The 20,573-nt window shown below is 45.3% G+C and overlaps 2 protein-coding genes across 6 annotated transcripts in view; one reads left to right on the top strand and one right to left on the bottom strand.

The window, feature by feature from the left end:
• The window catches only part of LOC122439416 (F-box/LRR-repeat protein 17-like), a 165,248-nt gene extending 163,984 nt beyond the window's left edge, over nt 1-1,264 (bottom strand). Inside the window, exon 1 of the mRNA XM_043464461.1 lies at nt 530-1,264. Coding sequence (XP_043320396.1) covers nt 530-1,264 — 735 coding nt within the window. The remainder of the gene's footprint in view (nt 1-529) is intronic.
• Nucleotides 1,074-19,474, top strand: LOC122439476 (spidroin-1-like). 5 transcript variants are annotated; one of them, XM_043464516.1, is made up of 2 exons: nt 1,074-2,434; nt 19,380-19,474. In XM_043464516.1, exon 1 carries the CDS (start codon nt 1,263-1,265, stop codon nt 2,430-2,432), a length of 1,170 nt encoding a protein of 389 aa, XP_043320451.1. In that variant the 5' UTR covers nt 1,074-1,262; the 3' UTR covers nt 2,433-2,434; nt 19,380-19,474. The 5 variants fall into 5 exon arrangements, with proteins under 5 accessions (XP_043320451.1, XP_043320450.1, XP_043320449.1 ...); XM_043464515.1 differs by lacking the exon at nt 19,380-19,474 and adding an exon at nt 6,564-7,247; XM_043464514.1 differs by lacking the exon at nt 19,380-19,474 and adding an exon at nt 6,560-7,247.
• The last annotated feature ends 1,099 nt before the right edge of the window (nt 19,475-20,573 follow it).

Genomic DNA, 20,573 nt, shown 5'->3' with positions numbered 1-20,573 from the left:
CGGCCTGACTTAGGACTGTAGGCACGAGGCGCTGATACATCGGTTTCTTCTTGTGTAAGGATGTTAACAATATTTCTTTCACGGCGTCAACTGAAGTATTCGGTGAGATATTATGTATATAAAGCTCTGGCACTGTTCCTGATCATCGTGGTCAAGTGTTCGATAGATAAAAGGTAACTGTTTTGACATCAGCTAGCAGTTATCAAATCTGAAAGTACTGTGAATACTTTCCAACACTAATATACAAAAGTCTACCCAGTTAGCGCAAACCGCTCAAGGGATTAAAACACACACACACACACACTTCACAGAAAACCTACAGTTTCTACAACAGTGGGCTTGGGACCCTCCTAGGTGAACCCGGGATTACGCGCAGCAGACCTAAGCGATTAGAAGGACCTTCAGCGGACTCCAAGCCCCTGCACTTGAAATAACGGGCTGTCAGGGAGCCCCCCACCCCCCGACCCCGGGGCGTGCAGGAGAGAGGACCCCCGAGAGGGCCTGGCGGGCGGGGGGCGCGCAGACTCACCTTGAGCAGGATGGAGGGCGGCAGCTGGTTGATGTCCGGGGCGTCGGGGGGCGGCTCCCGGTGGCAGTCGCACGGCGGCTCGGGGCCCTCCGGACAGTCGGCGTCGCCGCACTCGTGCTGCGGCTGCCGGGCGGCCGAGGGGGCGGCGCCCCCCGCTCGGACCGCGTCCCCGCCGGCCTCCGCGGGGGCTCCTCCCGGGGCGGCGGGGGAGCGCGGGGCGCGGAGCGGCGGCGGGGGGTGCTGCTCGGGGCCGCCGCCCGCAGGCCCGCCGCCGCCGCCGCCGCCGCCGCAGGCGCCCCCGCCGCAGCGGGGCTGCTTACAGGGGGTGCAGGCGGGGACCCCGGCCCCCTTCCGCTTGCACACCATCTCGGGGGGCGCGGGGGGCTCGGCCGGCGGCGCCCGGAAGGGCCGCGAGGCGGCGGGCGGCGCGGGCGGGCGCACGGGCCCCGCGCGGGCCCACAGGAGGCTCCGGGCCGGCCGCTCCCGGGCGGCGGCCGCGGCCGGCCCCAGCTCCCCGCGGCCGGGGGCGGGCGGCGCAGCGGCGGCGGCGGCGGCCGAGAGCAGGAGGCGGCGCGCGGCGTCCTCGGCGGCCAGGCCCGCGCGGCGCCGCGCCGGGGGCTGTGAGGAGGCGGCCGCGCCGTAGGCCCTGAGCGGCCGCGGCGACGACAGCGGCGGCTCCTCCTCCGGGCCGGCGGGGGCGGGCGCGCCGGGGCCGTGCACGACGAGGCAGAGCATGCAGGGCCCGCGGAAGAGGCAGTCCCGGCCCCGGGGCGCCGCCGCCGCCTTGGCCGGGGCCCCGCGGGGCCACCTGAGGAGAGGCCGGCGGCGGCGGCGCCACCAGCTGCCGCAGCGGGGCCGCTTCTGGCGCGGGCGGCGGCGCGGCTCCTTCGAGAGCAGGAGGCCCATAGGGGAGGCCCCGCACAGGGGCCGGGCTGGGGCAGGCCGCGCGGGGGTCGGCCTCGGGCCCGCGGGCACACGCGGGCACACACACACGGTCACACACGCGGCGCTGGGGGGCTACATGCTCTGCCCCGGGACGCCGGGAGACCACGGCGGGGCGCGAGCTCTGGGGACGCGACGAAGGCCGGCGAGCCTGCTGACCGGGCGGCCGCTCGCAGCCTGGCCCGCCGCCTCAGTTGGTCAGGGCGGCGGCGGGGGAATCGCGGGGCGCGCCTCAGACCACTTTAACGGCGGCTCTGCCGGCAGCGGCGCGCGCGCCCGCGGCACAGCTCGGCGCGCCGGGAGCGCGCGGCCCGCTTGGGAAGGAGGCGGGGCCGCAGCGGAGGCGCGGTGGGGTGGGGGGTGGTGGCGGGGCGGGAGCGCGCGGCCCGTTCGGGAAGAGGGCGGGGCCGCAGCGGCGCGCAGGGAGGGCGGCTCGGGGGCGCGCGGCCCGCTCGGAAAAGGGGCGGGGCCGCTCGGGAAGGGGGCGGGGCTCGGCGGCGCGCGCGGCTGCTCGCTCCCTGACGGCCGCTCTGGCGGGCCCGCCGCCGCCGATGCGGGCTGTCAGTCCCCAGCACCAGTCACCCGCGGTTTCCTGGAGCCCACGCCCCCTTCGTGGGTCCGGGAGGAGCCGCCTCTGAGCCCGCCGGCTGACGTCCGTGGGCACAGCCGCGCTGACGTCGCCAGGCGCACGTTCGGGAACCGTCATTGGCCGGGAACCGCTCGGCCCTCTCACCGCCCGACCCGGATGCCTTGGCCGCTGAGGAGACCCGGTCCCGCCAGAGGCCACCCCGGGTGCCCGGCGGGCTCTCCGCTGCGCCGGTGGGAGCGCGGCCCGGGCCGGCGAGAATGGTTCTCCCGCGAGGGACTCACCGGTGGAGCGGCTCTGCAGTGTTTTGGCGCTTGTCTGCAGACACTTGTTGGTAGTGACGGATCGCCTTTCCCTAAGTGCGTTTCAGGATGAACGTACGTATCAGGTGATTTCAGTTAAGTTGCTCAGTCGTATCCGACTCTGCGCCCCCGGGGACTGCAGCATGCCAGACCTCTCTGTCCATCACCAACTCCCGGCCTTTACTCAAACTCATGTCCATGGCGTCAGTGATACCATCCAACCGTCTCATCCTGTCTCCCCCTTTTCCTTCAGTCTTTCCCAGCATCAGGGTCTTTTCCAGTGAGTCAGTTCTTCACTCAGGTGACCAAAGGATTGGAGTTTCATCTTCAACATCAGTGCTTCCAATGAACACCCAGGACTCATCTCCTTTAGGATGGACTGGCTGGATCTCCTTGCAGTCCAAGGGACTCTCAAGAGTCTTCTCCAACACCACAGTTCAAAAGCATCAATTCTTCAGCACTCAGCTTTCTTTATGGTCCAACTCACACATCTATACATGACTACTGGAAAAACCGTAGCTTTGACTAGACAGACTTGGTTGGGAAAGTGATGTCTCTGCTTTTTAATATGCTCTCTAGGTTTGTCATAGCTTTTCTTCCAAGGAGTAAGCGTCTTTTAATTTCATGGCTGCAGTCACTATCTGCAGTGATTTTGGAGCCCCCAAAAATAAAGTCTGTCATTGTTCCCACTGTTTCCCCATCTACTTGCCATGAAGTGATGGGACCAGATGCCATGATCTTAGTTTTCTGAATGTTGAGTTTTAAGCCAACTTTTTCACTTTTTCAGGTTATTTAGACACACAGATAAACACTTTCTCAACCCAATTAGTCATCCAGTGTCCCAAGCCACACAGCTATGGAAGACTCTGTCTCTGCACCCATCTCTCCATCCATCACGTACAGGACTTTTTAAAACTGATTGCTCACTGCTTGCTCAGAGATAAAGGGCTCTAGGTGGACTTTGGAGACTCAGCTTTCCTCAGAAAACGAGGAAATAGTCTTTGCAGACTGCCCTTTTGAAGACTTGACTGTAATGAGACCAGAGACATAAAGCTCTAACTAGGAGTAGTACCTGGTGTTGAAAGAAAGTTAGTTTTCACAAGGGAGAAATTGGGAGCGGCTTTCACAAGGACTTGGACATGCTGGTGGGAATGAGCCAGTATAAAGGAAGAGGTAGGGAAATAAAAGATAATACAACAAGGCCCTTGAGAAGATGAAATGGTGATTACCTGTGTAGGGATACAGTCTTCATTGTGATTGGAAGGAAGGAGGCAAGGATAGATCAAGGATGAATGCAGATAGGTGGACATTTCTGGCAAGGCAGTGAAAGAGTTCATTTTGAAAGGGCTCTGTTTTCAGTGGAGCCTGCTTATATGCTGAACGGTGGAAGATGGCAGGTATATTTTAAAGCTACTAAGGATAACAGAGAACTGACTGAGAAAAGAGTATTGCAACATTCAAGGCTTATCTGCATAGAGACCTTTGAGCGTTCCTGACTTTACCACCACACTGGCCAGCCTTACCCAGCCTTCACCTAATCTGCCATCAGACTTTTGCTAATAGAGGCCTCCTTATCAGTAATCACTTTTATTTTAGATCTCCCTTTCTGAGCTTGATCACAGTGAGATGGAATTCCAAGTAACCTAGAGGCAGAGATTCATCAAAGGGTTTTACATAGGTTTCTTCCAAGGTACTGCCCAAACTGCATTCACTACAGATATTATCCACACATCTTTCATCCCTCTGACTTAAAAGGAATTTCTCAGGGTCCCAGAAGAAAGGTGAGGAGTGACAGGGTTATCTGAGGCTTTTTAACAAATCCTTTGCATCTCTTCCAGACTACACTTTGAGCAAAAGGAGAGGGTATTCTAAGCTTCTTATTTCTCTGTTTCAAAATTGTGGACCCATTAGTTGCATATGAATTAAACATACATACAACCCAGCAATCCCACTTACAGATATTTATCCAAGAAAAATAAAAGCATATACCTACAAAAAGACTTGTGCAAAAATACTCATAGCATATCTTTATTCATAATAATCAAAATCTACAATCTAGATGTCCATCAGTGAAGAATGGCTGAACTGGTATACTCATTTGATAGAATACTACCCACAATTGAAGGGAGGGAGGTAAATAACATGAAGGAATCTCATAAATCCAACACCACAGTTCAAAAGCATCAATTTTTCCGGCCTTCAGCTTTCTACACACTACTCCTACCTTATGCTGCACATCTTATAATGCTGTGTGTCAATTATCAATTAAACTGAAATAAATTGCACCTCCTTTACTTTTCCTCTTGCATGCCTGCTCAGTCATGTCCTACTCTCTTCAACCCCATGGACTATAGCCCAGCAGGCTCCTCTGTCCATGGGATTTCCCTGGAAGAATAGGGGAGTGGGTTGCCATTCCCTCCTCCAGGTGATATTCCTGAGCCAAGGACTGATCCCACATCTCCTACATTGGCAAGAGGATTCTTTACCACTGCACCACCTGGGAAGCCCACTTTTCCTCTCACCATGGTTTTATTTTCTTTATATTGCATTAGCACATGTTTATTTTGTCTTCTTTTTTTTTTTTTAATCTCTCCCACTAGAGTGTAAACCCCATGAGGACTGGGACTTTGTTCAGTTTTTTAGGAAGATAATCTGGCAATTGTATAGAAAATGAACTAGAGTAGGAAGAGGCTCTTAGCAGTAAGACCAGTTGGGAATTGTTCAGTGGATGGACTTTAAAAGCATGAATTAAGGCCATTGTGGTAGGGGTAATGAGGTATGGTTGGGATTGAGAAACGGAGTCTTCAGGATTTAGTAACTTACTTATGAATTAGGTAGAGGATGATGGATAGGGAAGAAATGAAAGGCCCAGAATAGCAACTTGTACATTCATATGCCTTATTTCAGTGTAATAGTGATTAATAGATTCTATAATATAAAATATTTACATATTTGAATAAAATTCAAACTTGGGGTATATATGTGTTATACCCAAATTCACACTAAAAACCAGTATCTAAATTTAAAATGTTGGAAACTGTTCAAAAGAAAAGCCTTTTCTTTCTTCTTTGGTGATATAGAATATATGTACTCACTTCGAAATTCACATTTGCCTGTAAAGACACACCCACAGACACAAATTTCTCACGCTTGCAGTTGGGTAACAATGGCTGTTATAAATGGCCAAAACACCCTGTGGCACCAGTGATGTAAGTAGATCTCAGATAATGTACCGTTGGTCTCACTGGTTGTGGTAGGTGCAATGGATGACCTACAAGGACACTCTGGGGGGCAGAAGACATGGTTTTATGCATCTGGAAATCATGCAACACCCCAAGTGTTCAATAAACTTAATCCGTTACTCAATTGTGTTTTTGCTGCACTACTAAAAGCCAAAGGTGGAGAAACAGCCAGCTTTCAGAGAATTTCTTTCAGGAAGTGGTCTGTACTCTTGAAGAGTCTGTTTCAGTTCAGTTCAGTCGCTCAGTCGTGTCCAACTCTTTGCGACCCCATGGACTGCAGCATGCCAGGCCTCCCTGTCCATCACCAACTCCCGGAGTTTACTCAAACTCATGTTGATCACATCGGTGATGCCATCCAACCATCTCATCCTCTGTCGTCCCTTTCTCCTCCCGCCTTCCATCTTGCCCAGAATCAGGGTCTTTTCCAGTGGGTCTGTTTCAAGCACAGAATGAAAGTGCAGCGGCTGCCTCCCCTGCCCACCCTCAGCTCACCCTATGACTGAGTCCTGCTCACCTGCAGCTCTCAACCCAGGTGCCCCTTCCCTGGGGTCACACCTCCCCGTCCGTCTCCTTTACAGCAGTTACCACGGCAGGCAGCTCTGGGGCCTCTGTCAGAATTAAGCCCTACTTTGTTTATCCTGAGCTTCCCTGGTGGCTCAGAGGTTAAAGCGTCTGCCTGCAATGTGAGAGACCCTGGTTCCATCCCTTGATCGGGAAGATTCCCTGGAGAAGGAAATGGCAACCCACTCCAGTACTCTCGGCTGAAAAATCCCATGGACAGAGGAGCCTGGTGGGCTACAGCCCACCGGGTCACATAGAGTCAAACACAACTGGGCAGCTTCACTTTCACTTTCTTTTGGTTATGCTTGAATCACCAGCATCGGAAGTCACTAATCAGTTGCACTTTAAAGAGAAGTTATTCCGGGTGGCCTGATGTAATGGTGGGAAATCTTTACAGACAGTCCGACGGTGAGGTTCAAAGCAGCAGCGGGTTGCTTCACTGTTGGCCTTGAAGACGCAGTCTCGCGTGCTGAGGGGGGCGGCGCGGCCCCGTCCCGCAGAATTCGGGATTCAGCACACAGGCCTGGGAGAAGAGCGTGGGCTACAGGGAGCCCGGCCCTGAGAAGGCCCCGACTCCAGCCCCCTGAGGATCTGAGCCCAGGCCAGGAACCCTGACTACAGAGCTGTGAAATGGTAAAAAGCCGCTGTTTTAAATCACCGTGTCATCATTTGTTATCGTGGAAATAGAAATGTTTTCACCGAAGAGCCTTGTGAAACTAAGCCTTCATGCAACTTAACCGGGGGAAAAGAAAGCAAAACAACCAATTATCACCCAAAACGCTCCAAAGATCATTCAGGCTCGTGAAAGGAAGCAATTAACTGAGTTTAAAACAGAAAATTCATTGTTCTCCCACTTTTATAAAAGTTAATGTGGTAATTAAGGCAAATGCAGGGGTTTCTTTTCCTGTTTTTTAACTTAAGATTCGCATGTTCATCTTCTCTTCTACCTGGGGACCAAGCCCGGTCTCCGGTGCCTCCTGCATTGCAGCGGGTTCTTCACCGCTGGAGCCACTGGGGAAGCCCTAAATGAAATCACTAAAGCACGAAGATGTCCTACCACATGTTGTTTAGTCACTGACTCATGTCCAGCTCCTTCCGACCCCATGGACTGTAGCCCGCCAGGCTCCTCTGTCCATGGGATTGCCTAGGCGAGCATTCTGGAGTGGGTGGCCGTTCCCTTCTCCAGGAGACCTTCCCACCCACAGATTGAACCCTGTCTGCTGCGCTGTCAGGTAGTTCTACTGCCGAGCCTCATCTCAGTTCTGTGCCCAGCTCCTATATCACAACCAATACTTTTTTACTGTCAACTGGTAACGTAGGACCTTTAGAAAGAATTAAGTTACGCGTGACTCCCTAACCAATTTAATGTTTTTCCCTCTTAAATTTAATAACATTTTTGTTTCTTGTTATATAAATTTAGAATAGTTATACATTTGCTCACAATAAAGAAATGACAGATAATTATAATTACTATGGCAACCACAATTCTAAATGTTGAGAACTGGTGGTATCAGTATAATAATCAAGTGTCCACACTCCAAATTTGTTTGCTGTGTTCCCAGATCGTATCACGAGTGTCAAGTTGCCCCTTCATAACCGGTTCCCTTCTTACTAAGGGTTTTATCTCTCCTTCCAGAGGTAAGGCAGTCATAACCAGGATCCACAAACTAGAAGGACTGAATGGACTTTTCAAGGTTTAACCCCTTCTGGAGCAGGTGGGAGACGGGAGGGTGGCTGAAGAGGTGATGTGGGGTGACTCTCACCTCTCCTCTGACTTCTGTCTGACACTGCTGGCTCATTAGCCCCTGGATTATGAGATTTTCTTGTTTTATGTTGCCTCCTTGGCCAAGTGATAAGATGTTCTTTTTCGCCATTCAGGGAGTAGATACTTCTCTTTGGATGTAGAAAGGGATGATAAAGTACTTTTTTAAGTTATTTTTCTTTTCTAAAATATTTTTTATTTTTTCCAAAGATAGAAAGTTAGAGTCATACCTAAGTATGAAACAATGGAAGAAATGATTTTAGCAACTGTTCTCTTTAACTTCATAAACTACATAAATTCCCTCAACTTTCTGGAAGGACAGACTTTATCGGTATGCGACCTGTGTTACCCTGAGTAGCTTTGGGTTTCAGTTCTGTTTCACTTGCTTTTAAATTACACATTGCTGTTTGTTGATGTTTATAGTTTCTTTGTGTGTTTGTTCAGTTACGCCTACAGTATGTTGTGAAGCAAACAAATCAACCCTATTTGGAGTCCATCATTTCCCACTAATGTTAAGACTAGGGTACAAGGATTAAAAATTATATCGTCTATAACCCAATTGTGAAGGCAGAGATAAACACAGTCTCTTCTAAGTTTGGTTATGCAGCAACGCTTGCCATTCAGAGTCAGCTCTCGCACCTCCCACCTCCACCTAATGATGGGAATAAGGAAGTAGGGTCCCAGGACCTTTTGTCCCCTCCAGGGGAAGAGATCCAGAGAGCTGAGAACCACTGTTTTTCCAGTGGTCATGTATGGATGTGCGAGTTAGACCATAAAGAAAGCTGAGTGCTGAAGAATTGATGCTTTTGAACTGTGGTGTTGGAGAAGACTCTTGAGAGTCCCTTGGACTGCAAGGAGATCCAACCATTCCATCCTAAAGGAGATCAGTCCTGGGTGTTCACTGGAAGGACTGATGCTGAAGCTGAAACTCCAGTACTTTGGCCACCTCATGCGAAGAGCTGACTCACTGGAAAAGACCCTGATGGTGGGAAAGATTGAGGGCAGGAGGAGAAGGGGACGACAGAGGATGAGACGGTTGGATGGCATCGACTCGACGGACATGGGTTTGGGTGGACTCCGGGAGTTGGTGATGGACAGGGAGGCCTGGTGTGCTGAGATTCATGGGGTCGCAAAGAGTCGGACACAACTGAACAGTTCACTGTTATAGGAAACATGCCATTCTCTGTGACTTCTTTTCCTTTCACTTTATATATTCATTTCAACCTTACGTTGGAAGTAAGTGTGTGTATGTGTGTGAGTGTGTGTATCTTGGGGAAGAATATGGGGAAAGAGGACTTCTTCCCAATTCCTACTGCTCTGCCAATGATTTCCCCTGACAAATCAATGTATTTTCTTCCGTATTTGTAAAAATTGACATTCTTAAACATTCATGAATTGGATCTAATTGGAACAATTTGAATCTTTATTGGGCTACAAATCAAAGGTATTTACTTACTGACAGGTAACAAAACTGAGATAGTGATAGGTAACATTTTCACATGTTGTGGACCACAGGCACTCTGTTTTTAAACTTAATATAGCTGTTTTCCATGTCAACCACAACATGATAAATAATAATTTCTCTATGACCAACATACTATATACATTCTTATAAATTTAAAAATGAAAGAAGAAAATTTATTTTGAGGTCTTAAGGGCACATCAAGTGTGTCAGAATCTTCACTGAAAACATGCATGGTTCACATGGTCAAGTGACAAGAATAGGAGCTGCAAGATTTGTTATTTCAAAAGACACTTAATTCTAAGGGACATTAGCCCTAAGACCTACTTTAGATTGTATTGCCTATGTCATGCTGTTTCACCTACTTTCATTACCAACCAGCCTCCCCTCCCCACCGAAATGTTTCATTTCTGACTGTACCTTTTATCCAGTCAGTATTAAGATATGCTCCCAGCGTCTCTTCTTACAGATCAAGTTTTGGAGAATAGTCTACGGAGAAAATGAATCATTCTTTTCAGACACAGTATAAGGACTATTTGCTAAGATCAGATTGGAGAATGATTACACTGAATAGAAATTCTAAAGGGTGGGTTAATGGGGGAATAGTATTTTCTAAAGGAAAGGATGAGCACGGAACACATTTTCTGTGAAGCCATCAGTTCTTTGACTGTGTGAGATGCATGTCGGTATGTGTTCTGTGCAAGAGAGAGACAGAAAGCTGCTTGTGTGTGCCCCCATTGATAACGATTTTCAAGAAGTACCTAACAATCCATAACTTTATTTTCTTACTTTGATAGAGAAACTCTGATTCACACAAGCAAGTAAAAAATATCAGGAACATTCTGGCAGCCTTCTGACTAGACTGAGACAGGTATCATGATTGGTTTATAATCTAAGCCCAAAGAGAGAAAACATAAAAGGAGGAAACAAACAAAAAGGCAATAGAGAAATGACTTTAAAGTTTTGGTGGGCTAGTGTGTTTCTAATGGTACTTAGTCCAGAAACTTTCCTGACCCCTGAGAGATAGGGCTCCACACCATCATCCCTTAAGGCAATTCAAATTAATCTCATTGAGACACCATCACACCTCCACTAGAATGGCTAAAATTTACAACATTGGCACAGCAAGTGTTGGCAAGGAAGTAGAACAACTTAAGCCCTGATGTACTGATGGGGGAAATGCAAAATGATGACAGTCATTTTGGAAAACATTCTGCTAGGTTTTTATGAAATTAAAGACACAATTACCATATGATCCAGAGATCTTAATCCTAAGTGTTTATGAAAGAGAAATGAAAACGTATCTTTATATAAAAGCCCGTATCCAAATACTTATAACAACTTTATTCACAACTGTCAAAACCTGCACACAAACATTCTCCACTGGTAAAGAGATGATCTGTGGTAAATCTACACAATGGACGAATCTTTAGCACATTACCCTAAGTGAAAAAAGGCAGACTTAAAGGCTTCATCCTGTATGATTCTATTTACATGACTTTCCCCAAACAGGCAAAACTGCAGGGGCAGAAAGTAGAGCAGAGGCTGCCAGAACCTGGCACTGGGGGAGGGTTCACTTCAAAGAGGCAGGATGGAGCTCTGGGGGTTGGAAGTGGCATATATCCTGATCCTGGCGGAGGACGCATGACCGAACGAACTCGTCAAAGTTCATACAGCCATCCACTAAAAAGGATGCGTTTCATACTATATAAATTATATCTTAATAAACCTGAGTTTAAAAGAAAGGAATATAGAACAGTAATTTATAAGACATATAGACCAGACTTTTCAAAAATTCAGTCATTAATTTTAAAAAAAGAAAAGAAAGTAGGTATCTGAACTAAACATAAAGAGACTGAAAAAGCAAAAATATCAAATGAAATATATGAACTTAGAATGGATTCTAGTTTAAAATAATGTAACAAAACAACCAAGATAATTATCTTTGTAGAGTTGGGGATATTTGAATATGGACTGGATATTAGGTAATACTACATAATTATTTTCAATTCTCTTAGGCATTAAAAGAATATTAAGATTACTTATTTTTGTTAAGGAGATGTATGCTAAATGATTTAAGGTGAAATGTCACGGTATTTATAACTTACTTTCAAATGGTACTGAAGAAAAGGCAGGATGGAGACATGAAAAATGCTGACCATTATTGAAACCAGCCAGAAGAATCTGTGGGCATAGTGTACTTACCACATAATGTCTTTTCAGTGTAGTGCTAAAACTCTGATATAGAACATCACCTCTATTATATATCAAATACCCATGAGTGTTATGAGTAAAAGGAAAATTGTAGGCAAATATGTATCACACAATTCAAGGTTTTTAGAATACATGTGGGATTAGTGTATTTACATCTATCTTTATCAACTCCTAAATAATTTGGTGATGACACACATCATATTGTTAATAGTGGTACCCACTGGTAAATGAAGTACAGAATCAGAATTCAAGTAGAAATTTCATTTAGTACTCTATAGTTAATGCCTTATATACTAGAAAAGGTTTTTGGATGATTTTTACTTTTCTTGTAGTAAGAGTCAAGGTGGAAAGGAAGTCATCTAAAACTTTATCATTTTTAATCCTTAGTCTCATATCTGTACAATGAGACCAAAATTCTTTCCCAAAGACTTTTGATTCTTTCTAAAATAAAATCCTCTTTAAATGAATTTCTACAATAGTGCACTTCTACATTTGAAGGTAATTCCAAAGAAGAATTCTGAAAAACATTTGCAACAAAAACAGCATGATTCAGAAAAGTATCTGCAGTTCATGGATAATACAGAAAATTCCCAATATAACAGTAATTAAAAATTCATAAATTGTTACTAATCTTTAGTGATGAAAAATTATGAAAGTAGGACCTTTACCACCTCTATTTTTAAAAGCTGTAAAAATGTTACTAAGGTTTGCTTTTTTTTTTTTTAATATAAGAGCATAGTGACTCCGCCTGCAATGCAAGAGACCCAAGGTTCAATTCCTGGGGAGGGAAGATCCCCTGGGGAGGGAAATGGCAACCCACTCCAGTATTCCTACCTGGGAAATCCTCCATCGAGAGGAGCCTGGCGGGCTACAGTCCATGGGATGACAAAGAACTGCACATGACTGAGCGTCTTAGCATGTTTTTATATACAGAGTTGGTTAACAATGTTGTGTTAGTTTATTAAGGTTTTTATTTAATCAAAGAATGTTGGGGAAAAAAAGAACGTTGCTTGAAGTGCATAACATATTTTTCCCACAGCAACAATGTTAAATGTGTTAAAAGACATGAAGATCAGATTGGAAAAGTTTATTCCACTCAAATGTGACTGAGCTATAGTACTAACAGCAGGCCTCAATAAATACTTGTAGTATAAGAGAATAAGTGAGTGGATGAATCAGTATTAAGGACCAGGATGTTCTCTAGATCATGAACTTCAGAGGAAGGAACTGGTCTTCCATATTCATGTTTGTATCCCCAACACTCTGCCACATAGTGGGTGATTAGCAGATGTTGACTGGATAATCCAAGAGCTATTCTCTTTTCCTCTGGATGGAAACTGGATGTTCATAATTTTATGTTTGTCCTAACCTATTATTAAGGGATATATTTTTGTAAGATAAAATCATGAACCTTGTGCAAATATAAAATAGACATGTGTTAAAGAATGCTTTAATTCAATTATTGAGGAAACTCAGTTCAGTTCAGTCGCTCAGTCGTGTCCAACTCTTTGTGACCCCATGAATCACAGCACACCAGGCCTCCCTGTCCATCACCAACTCCCGGAGTTTACTCAAATTCATGTCCATCGAGTCAGTGATGCCCTCCAACCATCTCATCCTCTGTCGTCCCCTTCTCCTCCTGCCCCCAATCCCTCCCAGCATCAGGGTCAACTCTTTGCAGGGTCAACTCTTTGCATGAGGTGGCCAAAGTATTGGAGTTTCAGCTTCAGCATCAGTCCTTCCAATGAACACCCAGGACTGATCTCCTTTAGGATGGAATGGTTGGATCTCCTTGCAGTCCAAGGGACTCTCAAGAGTCTTCTCCAACACCACAGTTCAAAAGCATCAATTCTTCGGCACTCAGCTTTCCTCACTGTCCAACTTTCACATCCATACATGACTACTGGAAAAACCATAGCCTTGACTAGACGGACTTTTGTCAGCAAAGCGTAAAAATGATTCTGCTTTTTAGTGTGCCATCAAGGTTCGTCATATCTTTTCTTCCAAGGAACAAGCATCTTTGAATTTCATGGCTGCAGTCACCATCTGCAGTGATTTTGGAACCCCCAAAAATAAAGCCTGTCACTGTTTCCACTGTTCCCCCATCTATTTCCCATGAAGTGATGGGACCAGATGCCATGATCTTAGTTTTCTAAATGTTGAGCTTTAAGCCAACTTTTTCACTCTCCTCTTTCACTTTCATCAAGAGGCTCCTTAGTTCCTCTTCACTTTCTGCCAAAAGAGTGGTATCATCTGTATATCTGAGGTTATTGATATTTCTCCTGGCAATCTTGATTCCAGCTTGTGCTTCTTCCAGCCCAGCATTTCTCATGATGTACTCTGCATATAAGTTAAATAAGCAGGGTGACAATATATAGCCTTGACGTACTCCTTTTCCTGTTTGGAACCAGTCTGTTGTTCCATGTCCAGTTCTAACTGTTGCTTCCTGACCTGCATACAGGTTTCTCAAGAGGCAGGTCAGCTGGTCTGGTATTCCCATCTCTTTCAGAATTTTCCACAGTTTATTGTGATCCACACAGTCGAAGGCTTTGGCGTAGTCAATAAAGCAGAAATAGATGTTTTTCTGGAACTCTCTTGCTTTTTCTATGATCCAGCAGATATTGGCAATTGATTTCTGGCTCCTCTGCCTTTTCTAAAACCAGCTTGAACATCTGGAAGTTCACAGTTCACGTATTGCTGAAGTCTGGCTTGGAGAATTTTGAGCATTACTTTACTAGTGTGTGAGATGAGTGCAACTGTGCAGTAGTTTGAGCATTCTTTGGGATTGGAATGAAAACGGACCTTTTCCAGTCCTGTGGCCACTGCTGAGTTTTCCAAATTTGCTGGCATATTGAGTGCAGCACTTTCACAGCATCATCTTTCAGGATTTAGAGTAGCTCAACTGGAATTCCATCACATCCACTAGCTTTGTTCATAGTGATACTTTCTAAGGCCCATTTGACTTCACATTTCAGGATGTCTGGCTCTAGGTGAGTGATCACACCATTGTGATTATCTGGGTCGTGAAGATCTTTTTTGTACAGTTCTTCTGTGTATTCTTGCCACCTCTTCTTAATATCTTCTGCTTCTGTTAGGTCCATACCATTTCTGTCCTTTATCAAACTCATCTTTGCATGAAATGTTCCCTTGGTATCTCTAATTTTCTTGAAGAGATATCTAGTCTTTCCCATTCTGTTGTTTTCCTCTATTTCTTTGCATTGATCTCTGAGGAAGGCTTTCTTATCTCTCCTGGCTGTTCTTTGGAACACTGCTAGAGAACTATAAAAAACCAGTTTAAGGAGATTCTGAAGATAAGACACAAATAACGGCAATCAGGAGTACTGAAATAAATTTAACAGATGAAAAAATGGGCAAAATTCACAGGGAAGTTATTAATTGAATCTTCACCAGCAAAAATCATTAGCATTACTAGCAGTTGACTGCAAGTAAGGAAGTGGTAAAATTACTCAGAGGGAGTGCAAGTTACAAATCATGACCAACAGGGGACCAGGCCACACCAAGCATTTCATAGGTCACCTCTAGTATTTTTCCTTTTGTCATTTCAAAGTCTCTCACAACTTTTCCTTGCAGTCTCCTCTCCATGTAATTAAGGATAATTCCAATGGTTATTCTTAACCACACACACACACACACACACACACACACACACACACACACACACACACACACACACAGATTGGTTTTCTTAGGTTTGGCCTGATTGTCTGCATAGGTGAAGCAAGGGCAGGAATCAGCAAACAACACCCTGTGGGCCAGTTGCAGTCCAAGGCCTGACTCTCAAAACCTCCTGCAAATTAGCAGTGGTTTTCACATTTTTAAATAGTTGAAAAAAAACACCAAAGATAGTTTGCTGTGCAAATCAAATCTCAGTCTCCATAGTTAAAGCCCACTGGAATACAGCGACCTTCGCTCACTGACACATCTGTTGCTGCTTTCTGGATGCACTGGCAGAACTGAGGAACGTCACAGAGAACACTGGTTCACAAAACAAGACCAGGACGGGGTGAAGCGACTGAGGAGCATCCCTTGGGCACAAGATTTAAGAGGGCACCAAAAACTAAGTGATGAAGAAATGAACGAATGATACTTTGATGCATATTTTTTTTTAAATTGAAAGAATGCCCCCCACAAATTGACCAAAATGTCAAAATTTTAAATGAAGACAGGATCGGTAATATTGATGTCTTCCCTTTTCTCCCTTTAGCCTCAGGCTCCAATATAGCTTGGCAAGGAATTGCTGCTTTCACCGCACCCTGATCCTGGCCCTGTTGCAAAGCTTAAAATATTTACTACCCGCCTTTCATAGAAAAGTTTGTGATCAAGAGTGTTAACCAACCATATAAGCTTCCTTGAGTTTGCTTTCCACACTTAAGCACTGAGCATTAAGCGCACAAAATAAACTTCTGATTGGGAAATACTGTAAGGAATCTGGGACCGGAAATTTAAATGCTGCTATGATTTGCTACCCTGAGGCTAAGAAATCAAGTTCCCAAACCTTTCTCCACCAGATTTCTCCTGCAGTACCTACAAATTTGATGACGTCCACTCTTTCTGAGGTCCTCAAAAATGGCTAAGTTTCCTAGCTTGCCAGTAAATAGTATTTTCTTATCATTTGTAGGCCTGGGACCCTGAAAGGCAATTTTCCTGGGTGGGCTTAACAGGTATTGGTCCCAATGTAAAATCACCCTTCTTTTTCCATAAAAATGACCTGTCCTAGCTGATTAAAAGGGCTATTCTCAAATCATAAATTCCAAGAAATTTGTCCAATTGTATCCTGATATAAAGGCAGGTAGATTCTTATTGAGTGTATGCAAATAACTTACATTATCATAAAAAGCAATGAGACCATGAAAATGTCTGAATTTGGGAGAGCAAGTGAGAATCAAATACCATATAAAAGTGTTTTGTTTTAGCTCACAAAAGCAGTCTACTAAGCTGTATGGGTTATAGATTGCTTAAGAAGAAAGAGAAAGGGCTTCTTCATCTAACCAAAAAATGAAACAACGCCACAGCATCAACAATACTCCAAACAAGGGGGCTCCTGAACAATATTCCAAAAAAGTAGTCATCCTCACATCTCCCCCTCACTCCATTTGGGCCTCTGTCATTAATGTCTGCTTCGCGGGCTCTTCATCAGTCTGCTCTAGGGACTAAGAAGAGTTCTGGGAGTTCCGACTCAATTTACTGGTAAGGCCTGAAAGCTAACTAAGTGGGCAAGAGTTTGGTTTAGAAATGCCAGTAGTTTGAAGTGCTTGTTTCGGTCTTTTCCCACTAGCTTCTGAGACTGTCCTTATTTGGTGAGGACACAGACTCTGGGCTGTAACCTGTAACAGAGTCCTCAGGCACGCATCAGATCACAAGCTCTAGACGACGGACAGAAAGGTAGGGACGGGTGCGTGCGCAGTCGCTCAGTCATGGCCGACTCTGCGCCTCTGTGGACTGCAGCCTGCCAGGCCCCCTCTGTCCATGGAATTTCCCAGGCAAGAATACTGGGGTGGGTTGCCGTTTCCGACTCCTCGGGATTTTCCCGACCTGAGTCTTTGGGTCTCCTGCACTGGCAGGGGGGTTTCTTTACCACTGTGTCACCTGGGAAGCCATGTAGACACAAAGAAATGGGTAGGTAGATAGAGACAGATTACAAAGACTCAGTGCTGTGATTCTTTTATTACTGTGGCTAATAACATCAGAATGAAAGAAAGGAAAACTCTCTACTGGGGTACGGTGCACACACTATTTCATAAGTTTTGCTCTGATTTCCCCTGACAATAAAAACCTTATTAGTGCAGCAAGGGCACTGGCAAACCTCTAGGGACCTTCAGTAAAGAATTAAAGCTCTCGGGCTTCCCTGGAGGCTCAGTAGTAAAGAATCCAACTGCCAAGGCAGGAGATGCGGGTTCCATCCCTGATCTGGGGACATGCCACAGGCCGCGCAGCAGCTAAGCCCGAGCATCACCACGACTGACGCCCAGGGGCCCTAGAGACCGCGCCACCGCGAGAGAGGTCCGGCACCTGGACGAGAGAGGAGCCTCTGCTCGCCGCAGCCGGGGAAAAGCGCACACAGCCAGGAAGACGCAGCACAGCCCAACACAGAGAAGTGACGCTTTTAGCAGTCAGTTTCTTAAAAAAAGATACAAGCTCTGAAAGTCATCTCGGTATTTGTCTTTACCAACCTATTCTAGACAAGAGCGAACATCTCTGATAGGACAGCTCTTCCCATCCATGTCTCAAAATAGGAACATCTCAAACGAACCTCATTATTTTTAGCGTCTCTCTAAGATGAGAAAACAAAATCATTGCGGTTTTCCCAGTAACCTTTTCCAAATCCAAAGACACATTTAGCTGTAAAGAACAACCTGATATTTTATTTTTTCTAAATTTTGGGAGAGCAACTCCGAAAGAATTGGCAGAGTATATGTGGATGCTTAATTAAGGTAGGATCATGGGTTACTGAGCAACAATACTCAGTTACTTATTTAATCAAAATGACAATAAAAGATTTTAAAAGTAAATATATAAGGTAATATGAATGTAAAGAACCTTAGTCCTTTCAAAAGTGAGAAGACTTTGTTCTTTTTTTTTTCTTAAATAAACAAAATTATTCTGATAAGCCACAGAATCTCGACTATGTAGGCAAATAACGCAAAAGTTACAGAATGAGCTTTCGTACTATAATTGAATGTTATTAATCAGTGAACCAATGAAGTAATCCATTAAAATGGAGTCATCTTTGCTAAAATTTAACATATTTTATAGCCTCTTTTCAAACTCAGGTGTTACAAAACCAAAGAAAATAAAATTTACTTTCCAAGTTTTCTCCATTATACTGTTTCATATTCTAGAATAAACTGACCCCTTTCTTAAAGCCCATATTGATCCATTTGGACTTGATGGGAGAAATTTTCACATACAGATGTATAGGGAAGTCATTCTGGCTTATATGTGATTTGGCTTGAACTTCATGCTAACTCAAACAGCCTGTTTTATGGCCTATATCTGCTTTAACCATTAAAGAAAAGAATGCAGTTAAAAATCATAATGAAATTATTGTGGTTCAGATATTCATAATGGAGCTAGGTGGCCATTGTGGGCGTGGTTTCAGCTGTATTCCTGCATCAGTTAGAACTTGAATTTTCTGAACTGTATCAGTCTCGAGGACACCGTTAGCCATTCTCACAACAGTACCTGCTAGCACCTGGCAGCTGCAGTCTTACAGTCTCGATGTCTCCCTTGTAACTAGGCAACCATTTTGGACCCTTGCTTAGCACGTACACTTGTGCTTGCGTGCTGAGTCGCTCAGTCGTGTCTGACTCTGTGCGACCCCATGGACTGTAGCCCACCAGGCTCCTCTGTCCATGGGATTCCCGGCAAGAACACTGGAGTGGGCTGCTGTGCCCTCCCCCAGGGGACCTTCCCCACCCAGGGATGGAACTCTCATCACCAGTGGATTCTTCACCGAGGAGCCAGCGGGGAAGCCAACAAGCACACTTACTTCCTGCCAGCGCCAATCCTAATTCCTAACAAACAGTTTATGTAATTCTGGGGATTTTGCCTTTAAAAGCCTCCCCTATTTGGTAGCCCAGAGGAACACAATTCAAATCTTCTTGAGTCTGTGTCTCCCAGGCTATGGCCCTCAGTTTAGCTCAAATGAAACTCTGCTCTATTCCTGTTGTAGACTGGTTTCCTGATTCCTTCTGTCAACCAGAAAACCGCACAGAGGGCGGCTTAAACAGTAAACATTTATTTCTCACAATTCTGCAGGCCAGGAGGTCCAAGATCAAGGTCCTGCAGACTCAGTGTCTGGTGAGAGCCCCGCTTCTTGGTTCACAGATGGCTGAGTCTTACTGTGTCCTCTTAGGATTGGAAGCTGGTAAGACGGTTCTCTGGGGTCTATTTTGTAAGAACACTAGTCTCATTCATGAGGGCTCTGCTCTCCTGACCTAAGCACCTCCCAAAAGCTCCACCTCCTAATAACATATTGGGGATTAGGTTCAACATATGAATTTTTAAGAGGACACAAACATTCAGTCTATAGCAAGGACAGAGCCCTAAAGCTCATTTCAGGGGTGCACGAAGTAAACACTCTTTTCATAACAATATTAAAATGTTTTTTGCCTTTCTCATGCTCATTTCACTTTCTCACAAGTGTACAGTGCAGAGGCTATGGAATGTGTGATATTACAACCGATTACATGCAAAAGTAGACATGAGACTCCAGCTTTTATCTGGTAAGCTGGGCATTTAAGAGATTTCAGAAACACAATACCATTTTCATATTTTTGGCTTTAGAAAAATATATTTTTCATAAAAATATATTATTATTTTAACATGCATTGGGTTCCTATGGCTTCCCTCATAGTTCAGTCGGTAAAGAATCTGCCTGCAATGCAGCAGACCCAGCTTCAGTCTTGGGGTTGGGAAGATACCCTGGAGAAGGAAATGGCAACCCACTCCAGGATTCTTGCCTGGAAATTCTCATGAACAGGGGAGCCTGGTGGGCTATAGTCCATGGGGTCACAAGAGTCAGACACGACTTAGTGACTAAACCACCACCACCTATGACACCACCTGCTTTCCAATGATCAAAAAATAAATATTTTTCATATTTCTCATACAAACAAAAGCTCTCTGGAGTCTGCAATCATTTTTAAATGTAAAGGAGTCCAGAGAATTTAAAAAATGCTTTTTATTTTAAAGGGAAAAACCCTACTCTTGTTTTAATGAACAAAAGCACACTCGAGATTTTATTTCTCTGTCACTCTTGCTCCCATTATAGTTTCAACTATTCCTAACAATTTTAACTTTTAACTAAATAACTTTTATTTCACAGAAAAGATGATGGCCTGGGGGTGAAGGAATTACAAGTTCTTTAAATTTAGAACATCTGAACAATCAGCTGCTCCAGAAAGAAACATTATCTATACTTAAGCAGATACTCCTGAAAACACAACTGCC

Source organism: Cervus canadensis, chromosome 4, assembly GCF_019320065.1.
Source record: "Cervus canadensis isolate Bull #8, Minnesota chromosome 4, ASM1932006v1, whole genome shotgun sequence".
NCBI classification, from domain to species: domain Eukaryota; kingdom Metazoa; phylum Chordata; class Mammalia; order Artiodactyla; family Cervidae; genus Cervus; species Cervus canadensis.
Note: the sequence above shows the minus strand (reverse complement) of the source record. Positions and strands in the feature narration are given on the sequence as shown.